At 41.2% G+C, this 25,740-nt stretch overlaps 1 protein-coding gene across 3 annotated transcripts; it reads left to right on the top strand.

Annotated features, from left to right (window-relative positions):
* The first annotated feature begins 1,871 nt into the window (after positions 1-1,871).
* On the top strand, positions 1,872-25,594 carry LOC116066660 (pituitary tumor-transforming gene 1 protein-interacting protein). Of its 3 annotated transcripts, none has more exons than XM_036006816.1 (8): positions 1,872-2,143; positions 2,249-2,251; positions 2,376-2,422; positions 4,029-4,137; positions 8,444-8,561; positions 11,191-11,256; positions 20,057-20,103; positions 25,133-25,594. In XM_036006816.1, exons 1-8 carry the CDS (start codon positions 2,026-2,028, stop codon positions 25,180-25,182), a joined length of 558 nt encoding a protein of 185 aa, XP_035862709.1. In that variant the 5' UTR covers positions 1,872-2,025; the 3' UTR covers positions 25,183-25,594. The 3 variants fall into 3 exon arrangements, with proteins under 3 accessions (XP_035862709.1, XP_031178724.1, XP_031178725.1); XM_031322864.2 differs by lacking the exon at positions 2,249-2,251 and adding an exon at positions 2,233-2,235; XM_031322865.2 differs by lacking the exon at positions 2,249-2,251.
* The last annotated feature ends 146 nt before the right edge of the window (positions 25,595-25,740 follow it).

The raw sequence follows: 25,740 nt of genomic DNA, 5'->3' as shown, positions 1-25,740 counted from the left end.
TTTGTTAGGTTTTTATATAACTATTGAGATTTCCACAGTTGCAGTTGGCATGCCAGTTCATGTTAACTGGACAATGTTAGGACATTTTATTTCTTGTAAGTAGGCTACTCTATTTTACTCACTGCTGTCCCTCAGACTTCTAAAGTACTCTATTAATATTATTTGGATGTGGTCTATATTGTATGATTGACTATTGAACTGAAGTTTGAGACAGGACCATGTTATCTGTACTGGATGTATAGTTTTATGATGATAGGAGATAGGTCTGGTTACGCGAGACCCTGACGATATTAAAATAAGCAACTATCCCATTTCTGTCTCACCTCCTTCACTTTCTTCTCTTTCTTTCCATGTGTCCTCAAAATATGTTCTTTTTGGGGAGAATAAGCGGTAATAAGGATGGAAAACAAAGACAAACAGAACACGCCCTATGTTGGAGCATGTTCAGCCTCAAGCTCAGCTCAACTGGGATCATGCTCAGTAGGGAATCAGATCCATATTTCACCACCACCAGTGCATGAAATGTGTGACTTCACACAATATAAATATAAGTAAAATACAGTACCTAGGACTCTAGTGCATGTAAAACACATGCATTTTTCATTACCTTGCAGAGAACACAGACTCTGTCAAACAGCTAATTAAGAGACAGCCAGTTACTGCTGAACAGAGAGTCAGAGCCTGTGTGACATTACACTGCCACCTACTGATCACTCAATACATCACATAAGGTGTCTATGCTTTTCAGTGTAGTCTTCTTTAAAAAGTGTAGTCTTCTTTAAAATCCCATGGAGTTAATTTGGTTGAAAAAAAGTGGTAAACAGCGACAACTCCTTGGTATACCGACTTAATCCGACAGTGGTATCATATCATCTGTGGTATCATATCATATATATATATATATATATATATATATATATATATATATATATATATATATATATATAAATCCTATAGGATATGAGTCCAATAGGACTTTATCCTATAGACCTTTTTAATGGAATTCCATTGCTAGGCAACAGCCTGGCCCCTTGTTAACTTCCTGCCAGTTGATATCATTCACATACACTGCAACAGGAAATCAACGTGGGGCCATTTAGAATGTTTATGTTTACAACTGTGAATGGATTGGTTCCAAAATCAAGTACAATTTCTACTAGGCAATTTCTTATTAAGTCCTATAGGACTGTTTTTTGCTAGGGTTTAGGCAGTATGTGGCAGGTAAACAGAGAAAACGTATTGTTTTTTCTCAAACACAATTTCTTCTCAGTGACTGCAGCTAAATAAGTGTACATTCTCCCAACCACAATCAATCAGCTCACATAAAAATTGTGGGCTGATGGACCACAAGATTAAAATCCAAAAATGGCCTTCGTTTTTCGTACTAGAAAGGCATTATCATACCAGCTGATACATTCATCATAAACAGGCCATGACAAAGGTAATTATATAAAACTGTGAAATGAAAACTGTACAATGAAATACAGATTCATGTTTAGCCTACAAGACATAAGCCTACTCAGTAAAAGGGAAAATACTTGTTGGATGTTGTACGAAAATCCCGACGAGACTAAGTTCTGAGTTTGTTTTACATGCAGCCTATGGCATTTTTATAGTAATGGTAGTTATTGGTACAGTCTTTTAAAATATGCAATGACATTGGAAGCACAGATCCGAGAGAATGAGTGCACCTCTCCCCATAAAGCATGTACCAGCATGCCAAATGAGTGAACAAAATAGTTATAAATTAAAATGTTTCAACTGCGTTTCAGGACCTGTGAAACTGAGCGGGCGGTCGTTTGTAACTCAACTCGTTAAAAACATATACTCCTCCCGCCCGGGCTGTCAAGATTATCAAAACGCGCTAACCCTAGAGAACCAGGAAGTGACAGCAGTTGGTCCCAGGCAAAACAGAAACAGCAGTGTTTATCGAGTGCAAAAGACGAGCGTCTACTGTAGACGAGCAGATATTGTGTATTTTGTTAGACACGGTTAAGCTTTCCCAGCTGTTTTAAAGTTTTAACGATGTCTTTTTTTACAACCGAGAGACAAACACCGACCAAGTGGGTGTTATGTGGAGCCGTCGTGCTGTGCCTCAGCTTTGTTAGCCTGGGGGAGTGCCAAACAACTCCACCACCACCACGTAAGTTACACTGTACTTCGAAAAGTACAGTCGTTTTTACAGTTGACAAAGGTACCATTTTGCATGGTAATAAGATACTTTAATGTCAGTTTGTAAGTAGGTTAGTACGTTAGAGTTAGCTAACTAGTGAAAAAGTGTTTTTTGTTGTTGTTGTTTTTTTAATACGTAACTGTTTGCATTCGGGTAACGTTAAGCTAGTTGACATAACGTTTCTGTTTATCTCTCTTTTCAGCCTGCTCTAATTTCAAAAAATGTGACACTTGTGTTCCAAATGCCAAGGTAAGGTTGCCAAAAGTAGTAAGCAGGGATGGAATGTAACTAAGTACATTTACTCAAGTACTGTACTTAAGTCCAAATGTTGAGGTACTTGTACTTTACTTGAGTCTTTTCTTTTCATGCCACTTTCTACTTCTACTCCGCTACATTTCAGAGAGAAATATTGTACTTTTTACTCCATTACATTCATCTGTTACAGCTTTAGTTACTAGTTACTTTACACATTAAGATTTCTGCACACAAAACACATGTAGTTTATAAAATACGATGTTTTGTTAAATATTAAACTTGCCAATAATATAACGTCCTACAAGTCCAGCTGAGATGATTAGACCATTAAACACACAACTGTTTGGATCCTTTACACTTTCTACAATGGGAGGAGAGTTCTGCATTTAGTACTTTTAAGTACATTTTCCTGATGATACCTACATACTTTTACTTGAGTAACATTTTTAATGCAGGAGTTTTACTTGTTACAGAGTATTTTTACAGTGTGGTATTAGTACTTTTACCTAAGTAAAGGCTCTGAATACTTCTTCCAGCGCTGGTGATCAGAGAGCAGCATTTGAAAGATAAGAGCAGACCTTTGCACGATCATTCCAAACTGCTGTCATGAATCATAATTTTATGATCCCTTATTTGTTTGCGGGTGAAACTCCAACAACACGACTAAAGATCCACTCTAACCGCCAGCGCTGGTAAACTCAGTAAAGCAGTAGTCTCACATTGCCAGACCTTCCTCCACAGCGCTGCGGAGGAGGGTCTGGCTAGTCCACACAACATTCCGGGATGGGAAAAAAAACATGCTCTGGTTTATTGGCATTTGTTTAAACCAATCACAATCATCTTGGGCGGTGCTAAGACCCACGGAGCCCCAGTCCCTCAGCAAAATAGCCTCAGGAAGGAACTTGTTTTGGTGGAACATGTGTACATTCAAAAGTAGTTTTAGTCGTGCAACAGAAAACTCAGATTGGACAGATAGTCTAGCTAGCTGTCTGGATTTACCCTGCAGAGATCTGAGGAGCAGTTAACCATAGTCCTCAGAAATCCACCAGAGTTTAGAACTCCAACACAAAGAAAGAGGAAGGTGACAGACATCCGGCCGAAAATGAGGGACATTTGGTATTGAATGACAAGGCATTTTTTTTTCAATACTCAATACTTAAGAGGCAACTCGGTCGGTGCCTAAACTCGTTTTTTTAGGCTACAACATTTTTTGTCACATACAGCAAACATCTCCTCACTAACCGCGAGCTGCCTGTCCCCTTAACACACTGTAAAAAACGCGGTCTCTGTAGACAGCCCAGGCTCCACAAACGCCAACAAAAACAAACTGTGCCAACCTGCACCACCAAACATAACAAACAGTCTTCCAGCGTTCCAGCCAGTAACCGACAAGAAGGATTTGGAGGTGGGGGGGGGGGGTTCATGGAAGGGAGGGAGAGGGGACGGGATGAGGAGGAGGGAGGGGCGAGCTAGCCTCGTTTTGTTTGAAAATACTTTGAACGTCAAAAAGAAGTGCCGTCACCCAACACCGCTTAGAGCACCTTTAAGATATTAATAGAAGCATATGCAGAGGGCTGATCTCTGTGTTTTGTCTCCACAGTGTCTGTGGTGCTTCACCACCAACAACTGCACCGAATACCCGGTGAGCTGGCTGCTGCCTCCAGCATCGATGTGCCCGTTGGCCCAGGCCCGTTGGGGAGTGTGTTGGTGTGAGTTGATCAGTCTTATTACCATGTGAAAGATGGTCACTATGTGTGCTTTTCTCTTTCATTTGCCACTTTACAAGACTGCAATTATTGTCCCACTGGTGTTGTAAAGGGGGGATTCTCTCTGGGGAAAAAAAGGCTTTATTGGATTAGGATAAGCATGGCAGTGAGCATGATCAGTCTGCGTACAGTAAATGAGTCTGTGTTACCAAAAGTCACACAAATCTATGCATTGACCTGTTATGTCTGAGAATTTGAGAAACAAATAAAGCACCAATTAACAAAACTGGTTAAAAAAATTTCAGAGAATCCGATACAGCCTGACTTTGGAGATAACACTGAGATTTGCTGTCATATTCAAGTTTATGTTCTCACCAGTTGGTAAATTGCTCTTAAACACATTCAGAGAGGCTATGAATTGCTATTTTATTCTCAAGTCTTGTCATTTTGGAGCTGGTGATTTTCCTTTGGGGGTTGGCGCCAAAAATTCCTCCTTTTTGAAGGAACAACCCAGACAAAATGTCAAAATGCAATAAATATTCACTTCGTTATGTATAACACCCGCAATATGTAATAATCTGCCACATTTTGTAATAAAAACCGCAACCCAATGTGTAATCAATTTCTCCACATGTTTGTAACAAATGATTACGTAATGTGGCGGTTCTTACAAAAAAGTGGGAGTTGCAATTTTTTTTATTATTATTTTTTTTTTACGCAAAATGGATGTCTTTACTCATTTTCTATAACATTGTCATGTTTGTTTTATAAATTGTAGTGTGAATCGTGGTGACTCCAAATGAATTTAAAAAATATACTATTTGTTCAGTAGGTTAGTATTACCTTTTTCATTACAGTGCACGTCACTACATTAATTACATATTGCGTTCAAGGTTTATATTTCAAAATGCGGCAGATTATTACACAATGCGGCAGATTATTACACAATGCAGGTGTTATTACATAATGAGGTATACATGGATTACATTTTGACGTTCTATTACAAAATGTGTTGTTTTTACATAATGCATTACAGGCTACATAGGAGAAGGAAGCTGTTGGAAAAAAAATAGTCAAGTGGTAACTATAGGTGTCATGGTTTTGGGTTTCAGGGGAAATGTAGACAGTGCATGTGGAGGGGGCGACTGGAATGAGGAAGTTGATGTCCTGGTTCACGTCTCTGAAGATGTATTAGTTAAATGCCATTTTAACATGCAAAACGGAGATCATAAACAAATACAATAACTGCTATGTCAAATGCACGTGTGCAGGTGGACAACAGCGGTGCCAAACTCATTTTCACTGAGGGCCACGCTGGAAAAAGAGAATCCCATCAAGGGCCAGACACGTTTAGTTTTTTGACAATGCTTTTGTTTCATTGAAAAGTCACAAACATCTTTGACTGTATTACCGCATGTCGCTTTTCTACATTTGCGTAGCTTTTTTTTCCGTCACTGCTGTCGTTTGTACCGACTTCTTGTGGCTTTCTCAGACATTTTTGTCGCATTTTTGTCGACATAAAGCCCTACAAAAGTCAGCAAAAAAGTTCCTTAGCCATCACAGAATTTAGTAGGGCAGTGTATTGGGGTTACGATATGTATCACGATACATGGGTCACGATTCAATATGCTGCAATATATTTCGATACTGTGCGTAAGGCGATATATTGGGATTTTTTTTAAAGTATAATTTTAGAAAAACTAATATTTAAAAACAGACATGATGTTCACAAAAGTCAAAGAAGTTCACTTTAGGTAAACTATTCAGTACACAGAAAATCAAACTGCCAGTTTGGGATTGTATTCAGCCATAGCTACATTGTTAGCTTCTAGCAAAAAGTCAGCCTTGAATTTGACACGTGCCTTAAATGATCTAGCTCCATGAAAAACTGGTTAGTTAGAGTTTAGGAGGCAAATAGCTGCAGGATGGTTCTTCTAGACAAACACTGGAGTGTTTTCGCTGAGAGGCACAATTTGCAAAGCTAGATGAGAGGAGTCAGCCAAAACCCTGTGTTCCCTTCACATCACGTTGCTTCAGTGTCAACATATGATCTCATTCCTGCGGCACTCTACCTGCTTCCTCTCTTGCGTGGTTGATTTTCTGTACCAGCTTCATAGAAGAGAACCATTTCCTCTATGTGCACACCAAAGCATGCCTAGTAAAGTAGGTACAGAAATGAAATAAAAATCAGTGACTGGCAGGGAGTTCCTCCTAATGTCTGAGTAGCCAGCCAGATGGAGAAAGTATCCAGCTAAGGGATTTTTGTGGTTGCAAATTCTTTGGGTGAAGTCATTTTTAACCAATAAACAAATCTCAAACATGTGTTACACATTTTTTTTAAAGGCCCAAAGCTCAGTTAATTCACCTAAATACAGTGCAGATACAGAGTGCCCCTACTCAAACATTTAAAACATAAACTGGATGATGTGTAGGGCAAATAAATATAAATATGCAAGTAAATTAAACAAAGTAAACATGCTGGCAAACATTTGGCTGATCAGAGACAGACGTGGCCATATGTTCAAATGGAAATGTGCTCTAAATTTTTAGTTTAAATACTAGGGTCTTTGTGAATGGGTTTTCCAGTTATAAAATGTCTGCATACCTAAAGCTTTAGTGTGTAACTTTTTTGATATTAATGAACATCATTCAAGCCATTGCCAAATGAGTTGCTACAAAGCTAATTAAGACTATCAGCTCCACACAGATCTCTCTGGATTTCTCAGTATGGCTGTGTTTAGAACATGGTGCCATCCGGCGACTTGAGCGAAGATAATGACCTCTTCTGAAGAGTCCATCATGTTTTTTTAATCCTCCATGTCCTCCTTGGCTACTAGCAAGTGCGTGGAGTAGGGGTGGGGGCGCGTGTGCGATCACGGAAGGCTTGTATCATGTGGATGCAACAACAGTTTTGTTGTCATTACTTAGAATTCCTCATGGGGGAGACAGAAACTACGCACTATAGCTTTAACACTTCAGTGTAAATGAAATGGCCCAGTCAGGGTTTGTTGCTAAAACTACCTGGTGCGTGGAGCAATGCAACAGCAATGTTACTGAATGTAAAACTAGTTTCCTTAGTTTTTGTAATATAAAATACATCCTTAACTTGCACCGAGGCTCATCAGAATGAAATCATTTTCACATTGATCAAAGTAATCCCAGAACGTGGCCGGGTTGGCTCAGTGGGTAGAGCAGGCGCACATATACTGAGAGGTTTACGCCTCGACACAGAGGTCCAGGGTTCGAATCTGACCTGTGACGATTGCCTGCATGTCTTCCCCCTCTCTCTCCCCTTTCTCACCTAGCTGTCCTGTCAAAAATTAAAAAAAATTAAAAAATAAAAAGTTAGCCCAGAACACAGCCATTTATAGAGATCGATTGATAAACAAGCATTATCCTCCGGGTCCAAAATTGGCGAATAAAATTGCACAGAAGTAAAATAAATCAAAAAAATTCAAAATTACATGTGTAAATTAAGCCAAGTTATTGCACAGGGAACAAGGCCGTTTTTACTCCCATTGTTGTTGAACCGGGTTACTCTGAACCTACGGCCTGAGGAGAGCGTATCCATTTTAAAGTGAAGGGGGTGGTGTAGGTATTCAACACAAAAAAGATCACTTTACAGGAAATAAGACAGAATGTAGTTTCAGTCATTGATGCCATAGATAGTTTTTAGCTCAACTGTTGTGGATAGCAGACTATAAAATCAATACTAACAGATGTATGGGAAGAACATTTTGAATGTTTTCAACGTGCCTTAAGCTATATATGGAAAGTTGTGGGAAAGTCATCAAAGCCCCAGTGGGAAACCTAATCGTAGCCTCCTAGTTACTACAGAAGACGGAAGTTGCTGACCCACAGTGTCCCTCAAAGAATCAGGAAACTGGTGTGCATTCTTTGTGTCACTGTGGTTACCTAATTACTGCTGCTAGTTCAGGTGTTTTATCACTGACTTGGCAAAGTGGTGTTATTACTTTTAATATGTTTCCAACCTAACTGATTAACAGTTATGCGGCTGCTGAAGTGGTTTCGGGCGACACAAAGGCTCATCTAAACAAGTCTTGATTGATGTCCCAGTTATGTTATGTTTTCCCTGGAAATGAAAGTGAAGCGTGGAGTTTCATCATTACACTATGGTGACTTGTAGTGTTGCCCAGGCGTCAGCAGGGGGCACCATTGCCAAGCGAGTTGAGTTAATGTTGCCATTCAAAGGAAAGAGGCACCCAAAGTTTCAGGTTTTGTTTATGATATGACCTCAGAACAAATGATATAATTGAATGTTAATAATTGGTCTTCTGGTTTGATTCAGTGAACTTTGAAGCCCTGATCATTACCCTGGCTGTCGTGGGCGGAATCATCATCATCAGCATTGCTGCATGCTGCTGCTGCTGCTGCTGCAGCAGCAGCTGCAAGAAGCGCCGATCAAGGTAAAGTCAAATGACAAGTCTGTGACACTTTAGTGCAACTGTAACATATATATGTATGTATTTTAATAGGTATAAGTATAAAAAGGATGTTTCAGTTACCGCAAAGAGCTTAGACTATACAGATCTGCAGATTATTCTAGTTAGAGACCAAAAAGCACGATCTCTTCAGGAGGTTCAGAGGTGATAATGCAGTCCAATGCATCACTAGTCTATATCGACGACGGTTAATTTACGGGATAGTTCCAGCACCTGCCGGAAATCTCACTTTTCGCTCTCTTTGTGTTGACTGTAAACTCCGGTCTCATCGAGCAACATTAACCGGAACCTCTCAGCAACGTTACACGCTGAACATGTCAAGTTTTAAGGAACATTTGGATGGTGCAACAAGGCAGGCCTGCTTGGTTCTTGCGGAGAATGATTGTAAAGATTTACAAAGAATTAGGGCATTTCCTCTCTAACTGGGAGGTTTTGGGACCGATTGGTGGGATTGCTGTGGACAAAGTACTAGGGCTGCAATATGGAGAAAATATCACGATATTTTTGACCAAATACCTCGATATCGATACCGCAACGATTTTGTAGTATTGATCATTGGTGCTTTCACAAAATATTTACACAATGAGATTTTTGATAAATAATCATCAGTAATGTTGAAATAATGACTAAGTGGGTTACAGTTACAGGTAACAGTTACAACAGTCTGCTAAGTTCAGAAAATGACATCACTTTACTGTAATGCAGACTTTAAAACCAGGAAAAGACTAGCCTGACAAGCCAGACCCACATCAAGATGTTGGGTCTGGGAACTCACCATTGGCAGGGCTCAATCCAAGGGGCGGGTTAAACGGTTGTCTTTCAGATTCCCTCTGAACTCATAGCCAACCAGAGCAACGCTAGTTGATAGGTTAAACTTTTGCTGTATCCGGTCGGCAAAACTCCGAACACATCTTCCTTTTTTAAGAATGACTTCAGTGCTTAACTCCAAGTCTTCCAGAGTCGCGGCCGAAGCCGATTCCAAAGACCGCTGTTCCCAGCAGCAGTAGCCATCTTCGTTGTTTTCAAGTAGCAGGGAATTCACGCGGAACCGTTGCAACTCTGCCGTCATTATGTTAAGCCCGCCCACCGACTCTATACACGATGTGATTGGCCTGACTAGAGTTTGGTTTTTCCAGCTCGCAAGCCAACGGAGAGTTGCTAGACTGACCCTGGCTGCAAATTACATTTGCTGCCGCTAGGGTGGTCTAGATTTCTAGGCTAGGAAAAGACAACACTTATGCCATATTACGATATCCAAAATCTAAGACGATATCTAGTCTCATATCACGATATCGATTTAATATTGATGTATTGCCCAGCTCTACAAAGTACACACGGAGATACACTGGTAAGAGCCAATGAGGTTTAACCATGTATCCAGCTAGTTTAAATAACTCAGAGTACTGTATTGTGTCAACAGTTAACTTTCATATTATATGTATAGTAGTATATGTGGCGTTTTCTTTTGCGGGGCGCAAATGTTCCACCAAAACAAGTTCCTTCCAGAGAATATTTTGCAGAGCCACCGTCGCTGCGTCCGGAGCTTAGCGCCGCCCAAGACGATTGTGTTTTTTATCCAGGAGTGTATCGCTCCTGTTGCCAGACCTTCCTCTGCAGCACTGTGGAGACAGGTCTGACAATGCGAGACCAACGCAACACCACCCCTGACTATCACCTCATGACTGTACAGTTGAGTCAACAACTCTTTGACACAGTGTCAAGACAAACTGAACAAGGTACGCCTCATAAAGATAGGATCTATTGTAGTGCTGTTGTAATGGGTTTCGTTAATACCCAATGCATTGGCAAACTTGGTGACCTTAAAGCGTTAGATTAACATTTTAATAAAGGTGGCAGCCATGTCTGTGAATTAAAGTTCAGTTCCTCTGTGACATTAGCTCTGTGCTCAAATAAAAGGGAGTTCTTAATTGCTTTGTGGCGAACAACTGTCGAGTGCAGTGAAGCTCTCGAGTGGAGCACCCATGAATCAGGGCTGCATTCACTGTTTCTCTTGTAGCTTCGTAACTTCAGCTTCCTTTACAAGACAACTGTGTGTGTAGTGCTGTCATTGTGCTGCAGTGAAATGAAAATGTCGTGTCAGTCCATCAACTGCAGGCTGGCCTGTCACACACTGACAGTCCTGTGGGTGTTAGAGTTGCGTTCATGTCTATCATCTGTCAGAAGAAAATGGGATCGAGAGCATGCCTGAAACGCACACACATACACACAAACAAACACACACACCAAACATTCATTTAAATTGACCCTGTGGTTACATTTCCTAGAGGCAATTTTATTTTGTCACCTCCTGATTGCACAGCTTCTTTTACATTAGTAATTCCATTATCAAAGGTGACGCACATTGTTTCTGTAGAAAAAGCTCTGTTTAATTTTGATTAATGACTTTAGTTTTTCAAGCTGCACAGACAAATCAGGAATCAAAGAGTTGTCGAGCTGTGTGAAAAGAATATCCCTCACGCAAACGTGTCAATATGTAGATGTACTGTATGTCATTTGTCACATCCGGATGAGTGTGTTTTTGTTGTTCTCTTGCTCTGTAATTCTGACACTGTTCACGCCTCCTTTTGCCAAGGCCGGATGGAGATGATGAGATATTTGTCAGGAGGAGAGAGGAGATCAAACAGCGCGCTGAGGAACGGTAAGAACATATTCATTCATTCAACCTTTATTTCTCCTCGAGAGATCATTGAGGGGCCGCTCTCATTTACAATGTCATCGGGTCAAATTACAGAGACAAAAACAGAACAGCAACATAGAAAAGAACCATCATAAGAAAAAAATAAAAAGACACTAAAACTTTCTGAATTGAAGAAAGGATTTGATAAATTAATTAGGATAATAAGGATGCACAAGAAAGAACAATTATGTAAAGCAAGTAGAAGTTTGCAGGTTTAAAACCAGATTTCCAAATTGTCCAAAAGGCACAAGTGAGTTGATTTTAAGGAAGTGCTGTAATTTGTCCCAGGAGTCAGATGCACTAAAGTTAAACAAAGTTCAGAGCGAGCTCGTGGAACATGAAGCAAAAGCCTGTCAGCAGAGGGAGTCTGATAATGTCCCTCTGAATGACAGAGAGGTTCTGTAAGGTAGTGTGGTAGTTTTCCAAAGGGAGCCTTAGATCACTTCTTTCATGGAGAGCAGATCACCCAATACTTTCACATAAAATACAACGATGTGTACCATAGACGTGACCGGTTATGAAACTCACGGTGAAGTGATAGGCTGAGCCCAGCGGTTTAAGCTCTCTGCTCCAGGCTTAAAGGAGCAGTGTGTAAGCGATGAGGTAGCAGATTGCAACTAGCAGAAATATGGAAGTTTTATGACCATTTGGATCCACATCTGTATCAAAAATCTGCATAGTGATTTTTGGAGAATGGCTACACCCTGGGGATATTGGGGGTATTGAACCCAATATATATGTGTCTCCTCTACAACACCACGGACGACGAGAGATTTATTTTTTGAGGCGGAAAAACATAATACGACATCACAGATCTCTTTTTAAGGACAACGCCAGAAAAGAGAAGGCATGGAGTTTAATTACAGGAGTGCCTGGAGTGAAAGGTAGATACTAGCTAACAGGGCATGAAGTTAACTTTTTTGACCACCAGCCACTGTGGCAGGTGGATTTTTAAATCCACCTGCCACAGGGACTTTTACCAGTTTTTTTTTTTTTTTTTGCGTCATAAAGGTGAAAAACAGGAATTGCTGTGTCTCTATGATCCTATCCTGTCCTATTCATGGTAGCCTACTGGTGGACATTGCGCCGTCATCACGTGCTGTAGTAGGGGGCCCCGCCTTGATAATCCTGCATAGGGGCCCGGTGTTGGCTCGTTACGCCACTGCATATAAGAGATGAGATGACTGACAAAATCAGGAGTGGCCTACGCGCACCACAACAACAACAAAACACTGGTGAATGCGCACCATAACACATGAATGTTTTTTGTATAGTTCTTAAAAATAAAAAAATAAATAAAAAGGAAACTTGTTTTGGGGAGAATAATACTTATTACTATTAATTAATTACTCTGGGCTGAGATTTTCTAGTAACCTTACCAAAAAGGCTCAAGATGCTGCAAATGTTGGTAAAATATGAAAAAGGCTGGTGGATTTAAGACACAAAATAATAATTTATTGGATGAATCAAATATGAACATATCTGTCATCGTCAGTGGCTTGTTAATCTTTACATTGTTAGTTAATTTCCTATCCTGGCCTGGGACACACAGTCATACGGTTTAATAAAGTACTTATTGGACTTTAACTTATCATTGCACTTACAATAACGAGAGTAGCTGTCCTCAATTTAGGTCATCGTGTAGGTCTCATCTGCGTTTTTTCCTGCATCCACCGTGTGCGTTTTTGTGTGTGTCTGTGCGTGCGTGTGTTTGTGTGTGTGTGTCTGTGTGTGTGTGTGTGTGTGTGTGTGTGTGTGTGTGTGTGATTGTGTGTGCGCGTCAGTCGCGGGGGAAACGGAGCAGCCCCGCCCGCTGCAGTGAGCCGACAATTTGAAACAGCAGCGCTGACTTTAGAGTGAAAAATCGTTCCAGCGTACATTGATGTTAAAATGTCTACAGGTTGGCAGGACGGTCTGAAATGTTTTGCACGGTCTTTCGCTGTATGTTTTGTTGGTAAATGTGAGATGTTCGAGTCACACACACGTCTCATCTTCATATCAGAAACTAGGAAATTAATTTTACCCGTTCTCACTCCCGCTTGGTCAGTGGCTGCACGTGGGACTGCTGGGATTGTGTGAGTAATGAAAATGCGATAGGGGGCCCCGGCTGTCAATCAGTGTCTTCCAGTGATGCGGGCCCCTGATTGGACCAGGCCCGTAAGCAACCGCGTACCCTTCTTACCGATAGTTACGAGTCTGAATCACTCAATTCTCATTGGCTACCCGCCAATGTGGCAGGTAGATTGACAGTTTCACCCGCCAATCACAAAAGTTACCCGCATTTGGCGGGTGGGCGGGTGCCAATTTCATGCCCTGCTAGCTAATGACAGGGTTTCTTAAAAAGTCTTAAATTCGCTGAAGAATTGGGTTGTAGGTCTTAAATATATTTAAACAGGTCTTAATCTTCCTACGTCCATGTAACGCTACCTCTAATGCTCTTTGAAATGTTATTTTGTAATCTGTGGTGTTGTAGTTCTTTCTTTCGCTAGTCCAAATATAATTCGGTGTATATGTACAGATTGTTATTACTCTGAATACATTTATTTACTTTGCAAGTACTTTTGTGACGTGCCCGGTGGAAAAAGGCGGTTAGAGGTGAAGACAGTGACCATGAAGTGCAACTTCCCTGGTTCGACTCAAGCTGGAGCCCTTTGTTTTAACTCTCTCCCCCTCTTTTCCTATTAATTTGTAATTATTTTTTTTTTAAGATTATTTTTAGGGCATTTTTTAGGCCTTTATCTGTATAGGACAGCTTAGACTTGAAAGGGGAGAGAGAGGGGGAATGACATGAGCAAAGGGCCGCGTCAAGGAGTAAACCTCAAAATATGGGCGCCCGCTCTACCAGGTGAGTTACCCAGGCACCCTTACTTGGTAATTTTCATATCAAAAGTTTTATTATAAGACCACAGTGAACTAAATCTAGCTAATAATGCTAATACACGTGTTCATAAATACTATCAAACTAGCTGTATCATCATATCAAACAAAGAAAATATTAGACTAAGAAAATGACCTAAAGATCTAATCATTTTCTGTCAACCAGTTGGGTGTTTTTGCCTCATGATATCCCAGCAGGTCCTACATGGGATTTCCTGCAACGTAATAATAGTTCATAGTCCCCAACAAAAGGGCCCGTTGTATGTTTGGGATTCAGGCAACTGGTGTGAGTGTGTGTGCGTGTGTGCGTGTGTGCGTGTGTGCGTGTGTGTGTGTGTGTGTGTGTGTGTGTGTGTGTGTGTGTGTGTGTAGCCCCAACAAGTCCGTGTCCCATAGGAGGAGCTCCATGTTCCTCCACTCGCATCCCAAAACACCAATTGGATTGTCAAGGCTGAGCAGCTGCTCTTTGGTAATGCACTCATAAATAGAGAGGGCTACTTCCTGTGGAGTGCCCTCCACTGTCAAAGAAACAATCTGCTAGTCACTGAATTGGTAGACCTGGAAGCCTTCCTCTTCCTGCACCCAATAAATGTTTCAGCCTCTTCTTTCTATTTAGTGCCTGTGCTCCCAGTATATTCATCCCCCGTGATAGCTGGGTGATGTGTTAGCAAGGCAGTCAGGCAGAAACAGAGTCAGTAACTCTGGTTTATCATCATCACTTGCAGTGCTGGGAACACCAGAGCTGTGTGTGTGTGTGTGTGTGTGTGTGTGTGTGTGTGTGTGTGTGTGTGTGTGTATATGTGTGTGTGTGTGTGTGTGTGTGTGTGTGTGTGTGTGTGTGTGTGTGTGTGTGCGCCTGTGAGTTGATTTATCCAACCTCCTATGAGCTTTTCTCTCACGTGCCACAGAATCTCGCAAGGGTTTCCTGCTGTGAGCACAATCAAATCTCTGAAGTCGGAGTTAGTGCAGTGACCTACATAGATGCAGTTCACGTTGTGAACAGGACTTTTAGAATACATCGGACCCATCATGGGAGAGACTAGTGCCTCCAGACACTGCTGCCTGGACCCCAGAGAGCCAGCTCACAGCGCTGAACCTTTATCGTCCTCTGAGCCCGGGCTGGAGAGCTGCCTGGGGAAATCATTAACAGCTCCTACGAGAGAATGACCCATTCAGCTTTTTTTGAATGCTAAGTGATATTACTGCTCTGACATTGCCATCTAAAAACCCCACAGAATTAGACATTTTCTCTGTGGTATTTTTTGTTACAAGTTTACTCTTATCAAAGTAGGACCGCCTTTTGAAACTGTATTTACACCACTAAAACTCCTATCCAAGTCATGAAACTATTTTCATTAGCAGCTCTTTGACCTTGCTGTTAGGCCTTCTTAAACTCCGATTATGCTTCATGTAGGTGAACGTACAGTGGTGTCATTTGGACACGTTCATGAATGTTTCTTTCCTACTTGTACTTGTGTGTGTTTTCGCTAATCTAAAAGCAGTGTTACATTTAGGAAACCACGTTGTCAAGAAAATTTGAAGAAAACAAATCATTTTTACCCCTGTGACCGTAAACAAATCACTATAACCGTGAAAAACTAAATGAAGTTGGATTCATCAACTTGAGTGGACAGTACAAGGATAAGACAATAGTAAGTGCCTTAAAGTGCTCATATTATGCTTTTTGGCTTTTCCCCTTTCCTTTATTGTGTTATATATCTTTTTTTGTGCATGTTATAGGTTTACAAAGTGAAAAAGTCCCCCCCAAAGGGACTTACCATCTCCAACAGAAAACACTGTTCACAAACTGCTCCAAACAGCTCTATTGTAGTCCAGCCTTTACTTCAGAGACAAACGTGGTCACTTTGTAACACACGTTATAATGCTCTCCTAGCTGCTAGCATGGCACTCCCTCATACTCTGCAACTGACAAGCTAGCAGTACTTACTGAGCATGTGTGACTCCCAACAAAGATGGTACAGAAGTGTGATGTCTCACTCTGTAGCTAAAACAGAGAGCTCAACACACAGGGTGAAAAGAGGAGCTGCAGCAATGTGCAGTACAACAAAAATATGGTGTTTTCTGAAAATTAAACCACATAAACCTATTCAAGGTCAGCTCTAATCGTTGAGATTTGGTGGGTGTGTACGTTGTTTTCGTGCATCTCAGCAGAAGACCTTTTTCCCAGCGGCGATTTGGGCTAGTCTTGTAGGAAAAGCGCATGTGTGTTTAGTAACATTAATGATGGCTGCATTCCACTTAGTAGTAGGACTTTACCTTTTTAGTTTCCCCTACTTCAAAAAGAAAGCAGCTTACTGTACAATAGCCAATAAACATTCTCCTAGGTGGTCCCAAACCCTTTTTTTTCATGCCCCCCTTTGGAAACCAAAAAGGGCGTAATGGATGAGACATAAATCGATTGAATCTTCATCAACCAGTACCAATACTGGGGAAACTAGTGACAAATAGTTAAATTTAAATTGAATAGAACTTACATGTTTCTTATCTTGTGCTGCGCCATTGAAAAATGCATGTTAAATTTAGCCTAACTGCTACAAAGTCAAAACACAGAGTTCTCCCTTAAAGTGTAACTTTGGTATTTCTCAACCTGGACCCTGTTTACCCATGTTTTCATGTCTAAGTGACTGATAAGTACAGCGTTTTTTTTGAAATTGGTCCAGTATTAAGCAAGATCGCTGCAGTCGGCAGCGGCGAAATAAGCTGCAATGTAATGTTAATGCACACCTTAAATTTCCATCCACTAAAAGTGCTGTTTGTGCCACTGACTCGGTAATTAAACAGTAATTTCATCATTGTAAAACACACTACATTGAAAATTGACAGAAATTCATCCATTGACATGGAGTCAATGGATGGCTCTTAGCTCAGAGATGCTGCCAGGGGACTCGCTGCTAACTAGGGCTGCACCCTATGAGAAAAATATCTAATTGCGATCATTTTGACTGATATTGCAATTGCTATATGATTCACGATATGATTCACGATACTATAAGTATGCTGGCTCTATACACACTAAAGGTACTGTTTATTTAAATGGAGTCTGGTGGGTTTGGAGATGGCGATTTTAGGGCTGTTTCATGTTAAACAAAAAGGATCTTACTCTTTAACAAAAAGGTCTATCTCTGTAGGGATCCTTTCCATAATGTAGTCGGACACTTAGAATAATAATCTGAGCCTGTCAGTGGCAAAAACAGCATTACAGTGGATGCAAATTGACAGTGTGCATTTGCCCTATAGAGTTAAATTGCAGGTTACTGAATCACGCTCAATACTGGACCAATTTCAAAGATCTTTTGTTCACATTAGTCACCCAGACACCAATTCATGGGACAATAGGGTCCAGGTTGAAAAATACCAAAATAACTCTTCAATATTGATTTAATATTATTCATATCTGTCCATCTTTAACTTGACATCAGAGCGCTCTTTATTTATAGTTCCATTCTTTTTTTTTTTTTTTACACAGTTCATTTGTCGGCCCCTGCAATGCCTTAAGCAACCAGTGGGACACATGTTTAATGGCAATAGTGCTTCACATATGAATGCCAAGTTGGCCACATGGACGCAGATCACTGATTATCTAGCGACAAACGAACGAGCTAAACAACAATGTCTGAATGTAGTGACGAAACCTTGAAGTCAAGGAGCAGAACCTTCAACATCTTCTGGAAATTAAGCTCTCTGTTGCCTTCAGTTGTAGCTCAGCATTTCCATAGATGAGTGCTGGAAAAGATTCCATCCTTTCCACTTCCCTTTTTCCCCTCTTTCTTCACTTCCCACTTGTTGAACGCAGCCATATCTATGTAGAGGGAGTGTGTGAACATGTCAGTCAATTAGTTGCATATAAGCTGGCAGCAGGGTGTGGGGGACAGATGGCAGGCAGAGCTCAGGCGTTCTGATTGCTCACAGATTACTTGGCAATAAAACACTGACTGATTTACACCAGCTTTTTGTGCAGAGAGGAATTGAAGTGTGAAGGCCCTGTAAGGCCCAGATCACAAAAACTTCCTCCCAGGCTTTTGTAACTCCTCAGAAAGGCTGAGTTATGGACTGACAGCAGGCCTGTTGCTCTGTTTGGGTTTCGCTGCCATCTAAAGGCAGTGAAGTCTGCAACGAGTGAAGGTCTACAACGAGTGAAAATATGATTTAACACTATCGGCAGACTGGTGGGGTTCGTGGTGTAAAAGGAAAGCACACCAGCCACAGAATGTTGTGGTAATAAATACAGCATGCGATTTAAGCAACAATTCAAAAGCTAGTTTATATCGACGACGTTCCACTTCTGGGATCGTTCAGGTTTCCTTCCTCTGTCTTTGTGTTGGCGTTCTAAACTCTGGTGGTATTTCTGAGGACTATAGTTAACTGCTCCTCAGATCTCTGCAGGTAAATCCAGACAGCTAGCTAGACTATCTGTCCAATCTGAGTTGTCTGTTGCACAACTAAAACTACTTTTGAACGTACACGTTCCATCAAAACAGGTTCCTTCCGGAGACTATTTTGAAGAGGCACTGGGGCTCCGATTGTGTCCAGAGCTTAACACCACCCAAGACGATTGTGATTGGTTTAAAGAAATCCCAATAAACCAGAGCAGGTTTTTCTCCCATCCCAGAATGCTGTGTGGACTAGCCAGACCTTCCTCCGCAGCGCTGTGGAGGAAGGTCTGGCAATGCGAGACTATTCAAAAGCTAAACTAAAAGTCCCCTCTTCTGATTGTGAACTGTCAAGAAAGTGATATGAAGAAAGTGTCCTTTTAATTGATGTGTAATGAATGAAGGATAATTTGGTAACCATCGCAACATGAATGCTCATTCAAAACCCTTTTGATATTTGGAGGTTTTGTGCTGATGATGTTGGATGACATCACTCACATTGTCCAGTGAATGTTACCTGTAAGTCCATGTGACTTCAGGCCCTATCTTGAACCCGGCGCTGCGCAGCTCAAAGCCCGCCGCAAGTGTCTTTGCTAGTTTCAGAGCGACGCAGTTGTCAATTTCCCGTCCAGCGGCCGCGATGTTTAAATAGCAAATGCACCTGCGCCCATCTGTGCGCCCATGGGCGTGCTGGTCTTAAAGGGAGGTGTGTTCAGGTGCATTCTTGGCGTATTGCTATCTTGAGGCAGCGGAAAGTGATCGCACCATTGACCAACAAAAACCTGGTCTAAAGTCAATAACGCAGCATTTCATTATTTTAACAGCGCATTAATGCGCCTAGGCTCGTGCACAGCACGTGCACCCTATGCTTGTTACACACACACAGGGATGTGCAGCAGCACACAAACATGCAAAAGATTAAAAATAAAAATATTACAATGTGAAATAGTATTTTGATATGATCTGCTCGCTTTCACTTCACGCACGAGCAGATCAGTTTCTTCTCCTGAAAATCTCTCCTTCCTGCTCAGCAAATCCTCCATCATAATAGTAATACACCAAGGTACAAATGCGCCTGGCTTTTAAAGGGAACGGGAGATGACACTCTGATTGGTTTATTGAATGTTACGCCCAAAACACACCTATGATTAATTAAGACATTAAGTACAACCCTTTTGAACCATGCGCCTGGCGCACGGACCCTTTTTTCAGCCGTTAAACTAGCCAAATGGATTTGGACACGCCCTAAAGGCACCTGCACCAGGCTCTTCACGCTATGAAGCTTAGATCGTTAAAATAGGGCCCGTCATGTTCACACCTGGATTCATTCGTTAAAAGTCAGTGGGAACGCTGAATGGACCGATGATGAAATGAAATTACTTTTTTTTTTTTCTTTGGCCGGACCAAATAAACCAAACTACAGGTGTAAAAGTGAAATATTTTTCTGAGCTGTGGAATAACTTAACTTTGATTCTTCTTCTGTTTCTTTACAGGAACGTGGAGAGAAAGGCAAGGCACGATCAGATCCGCAAGAAGTATGGTACGTATGAATCTTGGTCTACGTTGTCCTACCATTAGGGCTGTCAATCGATTAATCACATGAGTGTTCACAGCTTCTTTTTTTTTTTGTTGTTTTTTTTTTGCGTGGCATTTCCGCCTTTAATCATCAGGACGTCATAGATATGGAAGGGGCGAGAGAGGGCGAAGACATGCAGGAAATTGCCGCAGGTCAGATTCAAACCCTGGACCTCTGCATCCATGAATAAACCTCAATATACAGTATGGGCGCGCTGCACCAACTGAGCCGCCTGGGCTCGCACGAGGGTCCATAGTTAACTCACGATTAATCGCAAATTAATCACACCTTCTTTATCCGTTCTAAATGTACGTTAAAAAGGATATTTTTTCAAGTTTTTAAGTGTGGTAGGCTATTTGAGACTCGACTGCTCCATTGGTAACTCAGTTCACATGGACAGTACATGCAGGTAACTTTAGTCTTGTGGAGAGAACCATCTGGAAGGACTTTAAAACTCAACTTGCCATTCAAAAGAGCCTTTTCTTTCTTTATCCATCTCTGCTCAAGGAGCTTTGTTTCTGCTAGCCACCCACTTCCGTTCATGGATGTATTAGAAGACCTGTAAGACCTGCTCCCGTTTTGCGTCTCGTTTCCTTCTCCCCCCCCTCACCCCTACTGACTGCCTGCGCAGTGCTGCTGCACAAGATCTATTTTTATTTACCCAGGCTCTGTGGACTGCATGCCTGGGAATGAAATGCAATAGAAAAAACACGTCGGCAACACTGTCAACAACGTTACTGCTGCAGCTTTCTGATTTCCCAAACTACGGAGCAAAATCACAGAAGGTGCGTGCGCCAATCGCACGTTAAAAACAAATTGTGGTGTCAAAAGGAATTTGCGTTATTAACGCATTCATTTTGACAGCCCTAATTACCATGTATACTCCATGTAACCTTTTCATTGATGGTTTGACAGACTCTGTACCTGAGATGTATTAACCTGCTGTACTTGAGTTGATCAGGAAGTCCCACACAGTGCCTCTCTGTTCTGTTAATGTCAGCTTTGTCTCAGATGCATGTTGAATTGGTTTCAGATTTTCCAGGACCTTGTCATTGACTTTCATTTCTTTACCCTGTGCCAGCAATGCATTATTCAGCAGTACATGCCTTCTGTCCTCAAGCAAGGCAATTCGGGTCACATATAGGTTACACTAACTCCTGTCTGCTTAAATCAATCGAAGCATAATTTATCTTACAGTGGTGTCAAATGTAAGTCCCCTTAGACTGTGAGCAGGATGCTACAGATCACAGAGGCAACAGACAAAGGGTTGTCTTTGGTATCATAGCCTGTACCATCCAGGTCTGTGTGGAGCAACAGTGACATGCTGCAAGCCTGGCACTACAGTCAAAATGGGGCAAAATCAGATTCATCAGTAGTCACCCAGTGCAAGATGAGTTATTCTCCCTCTCCAACAATTTGGTATTAATCAAACAGTTTAAGAGCACAAAAAAATGATGGATGGCCAAACTTGGGGCCACAAACCAATGGGTGAAGTCACTGCTATATATATATATATATATATATATATATATATATATATATATATATATATATATATATATATATATATATATTTCACCCTTCATTTTTTCAAGCAAGTCATTAAAAGGAGACTTCCAGACAATTTTTATGTTAATCTTGATCGCTATAAATATGCGTGTACTTTCGATTGACAAAACCCCGACGGATGCTATGGTGCTTTTGAAGGATGAAAATGGAACTGAGTTTGTCCAGTTTAAGTCCTTTGCAGAGCATTCCAGTCGCGAGTGGCGGCAAAAGATATGAGACCAGAGCCAGAGCTGGTTTTGGGAATGCTTAATTATAGATGAAGTGAGGACCAGGTGTTGTATGTGACAGACTTTGGCTGCAGCAGGTGACCTAAGTAAGGAGGTGATCGGCCCAGAAGGGTCTTGTAAATGAAAGTGAACCAGTGAATCTTACGGCCAGTGTGAAGGGACGGCCAGTTGACTAGTGAGTAAAGGGTCCAGTGGTATGTATTGAAAGGGGCATTTGTGGCAGAGTGGTAAAGAGTGTCAAGTTTTAATACAGTGCTTTTGCAAGCAACCCTTTATATAGTGTCACCATAATCTAACATAGGTAGAACGGTCAGTTGAATGAGAGTGAGAGTTTGGCAGAAGTGGTGAAAGTGGAGCGGTTTCTTTTTTACAGTGTATGGTTAGCAGTAGAGCTGCACAATTAATCACAATTATATCGAAATCGCAATATGGACTAGTGCAATATCCTAATCGCAGGGGGGGCGCAATATTTGTTAAAGGCAAAATATGTTTCAAACCATTCTGAATGAAGTACTATGGTGCTGCAGAGACGTCCCGGCCTACAAACCATATCCCACAGACTAAAGAAATCTGATTACAGTGTGATTTTTGAGAGGATCCTCTCAAAAATCACACTATAATCATTTTAATTTTAATATTTTTTTAAGAAAATGAGAATAATAAAACAAAAATGATCATTCCCTCCAATATCGTGAATCATATCGCAATTGCAATATCAGTCAAAATGATCGCAATTAGATATTTTTCTCATATGTTGCAGCCCTAGTTAGCAGTGAGTCCCCTGGCAGCATCTCTGAGCTAAGATGGCAGGTTATGTGGTTTTTGTGTACGGACAACCTGACAGAGTGATGGATGGTGGTCTGTTCCTCGGGCCTCCTGCTCTCATTAGTTTACTTCCACAGGGATTGCAGACAAGGCTGCACTGCTTTCATACTCATTCTGGTCTCTACTGTAAAAAACAATCCAGGGAGCTGCATTACATCCTCGGTGGGACTAAACAATAGTCGTGTTATTTACTTAAAGCACTGCCTCTCTGACATTAAGGATCGTTGAAGGCGGTCGATAATTCCTTTAGGGGGCAGGACGTTATTCGGCAAAATGAAAAATAGGGGGGGGTCACATGTTGGAGCTGTTCTTGTTCTTTACCCCCCCCCCCCCCCAATGTAGCACAAGTAGATCTTTATATTTCATGATTACTGTTTTACGTTAGATCGTTAAAAGGTCTCGACATTTCCGAGCGCACTTGAAGGCAGCTTCATTCCACCAGAGAGAGAGAGAGAGAGAAAGAAAAGAGACGAGCGAGACAGAGCGAGTGCTTTTGTTGTTGCAGGAAACAGTGAGCTGTTCCACCAACTCCCGGGCAGTTCAGAGCTTGTGTTTGGAGTTTTAAACCTTTCTTGTGGCAGAGATAGAGGCAGTGATGTTTCCTGTTTCCTGTGCGGGACTCTCACACCGCCTCAAACCATAGCTCAAAACACTACGACAAGTCTGCTCTCCGTTATGATTCACTACCGCAGCGTGACGTAGCGTTGCGTTTCTCCAAAAGTAGACTCAGTCTCAACTTTTCGCCGAAGGCCCGCTGCGGTTTTTTTTGGCGTCTCCCCCCTGCGGCAGCCTAAACGCGCTACCTCCATTCAAAATGTGTTTTTGCCGGAGCGTCTGATGGCCGACGCAGGCTCTGTGAATGAATAACAGCCACCATTGTTTGACTGTCTAACCTCTCCATGCTAACATCTCATGGTTCAAGGCTCAAGGTTTCCTTGTCATGTGATGTCAGCATATAAAGACCAATGTTATAGTTTAGAGTAGGGCTGCACAATTAATCGCAATTTTATCGAAATCGCAATATGGACTAGTGAAGTATCCAAATCACAGAGGGGCGCAATATTTGTTAAAGGCAAAATATGTGTCCAACCATTCTGAATGAAGTACTGTGTTGCTGCAGAGACGTCCCAGCCTACAGATCCTATCCTACAGACTACAGAAAACATCTTTGTTTGGTACAGATCCTCGCAAGAAATCACAATATAATCATTTTAATTTCTTAAGTTGTAATATTAGTCAATGAAAATGAGAATAATGATACAAACATGAGCATTCCCTTCAATATCGTGAATCATATCGCAATCACAATATCAGTCAAAATAATCACAATATAGATAGACAAATAGATATTTTCCTCATATTGTGCAGCCCTAGTTTAGACATCCTCAAATTCCCTCAGCTGCCTTTGGAAGGCCTTCAGCCCAGCTGTTGTTTTGTCAGAATTTTTTTCTGGTTTGACTGGATTCCAGTTAACGCTTTAATCATCATGTACCCCTACAGACATATACTGTAAAAAATCTGTTAGTTCCTGTCGATTGTAATCAAGAGACTAAACATTGAATTTGATAAATTTAACTATCTCAGCGATGCACTGAGCATCTGATCTAGAGCCCGACAGATTTATCGGCGGGTCGATATTATCGGCCGATATTAGGCATTTTCCAAACTATCGGTATCTGCATTTATAATGGCCGATAAATGAATATTTAAAAAATAAAATAAAAACGGACGAAACACCCTTCAACCATGTTCTGAGTGTTGGTGTTGTATAGCCTGTCCACCAGAGGGCGCTCTACAACCTCCCTGTTGGCAACACTCGTGTTTAACCCTTTAAGTTTCATATCTTAAGGTTGTATTTTTATACATTTTATTTATCAGAACTTTAATATATTTTGGCGTTCCTCTGTTCTGTTGTGACAATGAAACAAGTTCATTTTTAAACTGCATTATCGTATTATTTTAGTGAGGACTCATAAATAACCACAAATAACTAATGTAAGGGAAATTTGTTTGTTTTGTTATGCGTTTCTGGATTATTTTTTTTTAAATATATATATATATATATCGGCCGATATATCAGAATATCGGATTTTTAAATCAACAAATATTTGTATCGATATCGGCCTTAAAAATCCTTTATCGGTCGGGCTCTAATCAGATTTTTAAAGATGTAAGAATAGCTCTGGTGGATTTTGCAAATGACTTTATAAAGGGCATGTCTTTGGAGTAACAGGGTCTACATTTGATAAGCACTACTTCAGAGATCCATGGAGAGAAGCAGAAGAACGCAGCATCATGTCCCCTGATCCGCCATGAACTTGTGTGTTTTCTTCTGTGTCCACTCTCTCCGCCTCCCTCTGTCCTCTGCGCAGGTCTGATGACTGACTCGGACCACCCATACAGCAAGTTTGAGAATGAGTGAAGCAGCTGCGCTGGAGGAGTTCCACAGGCAGCATGTGGAGCTGGCCCTTAGATTCAGCTTGAGTGATGCCCGTTGCTCACGCAAACCGCAAAACAACGAGACAAATGCTGCTGAGCGCCCCTCGTTCAGAATGATCCAATTCAGACAGAAATCACCCTTTTACATTTTATTAAACAATAACACAGTCTTTATTCCTGCTGAGGATGCAATGTTGTGAGTTGAAGCTTGTTTTAAAACTTCCTGCAAAGTTCTTTTGCCTTCTTTCTTTATGTGAGTGATCTATTTTTAAATGTTGTAGTTTCATATCAGTCTTTGCACTTTGTACATAGTGTTGATTTACTAAGAATCTCAAATATCGATTGTACCCCAGATGTGTTCTGTCACATGAATAAAATTACCTATCTTTCAACAAGGCTTTGTTCATTTCTTCTGTAGATTGGAAATAGTTTTGTTGTCCGGTAGTTCTGACTGTGTGCAGAGCATCTGAAGAGTTTTTGTGAGATTTTGTAGCTTTTCTCTGCAGAATGTTAAGAAGTATCCTGACAAGCCAGACCCACA

This window comes from Sander lucioperca, chromosome 10 (assembly GCF_008315115.2).
Source record: "Sander lucioperca isolate FBNREF2018 chromosome 10, SLUC_FBN_1.2, whole genome shotgun sequence".
Classification (NCBI taxonomy): Eukaryota; Metazoa; Chordata; class Actinopteri; order Perciformes; family Percidae; genus Sander; species Sander lucioperca.
The sequence above is the reverse complement of the archived record's forward strand: the minus strand, read 5'-3'. Positions and strand labels throughout refer to the sequence as shown.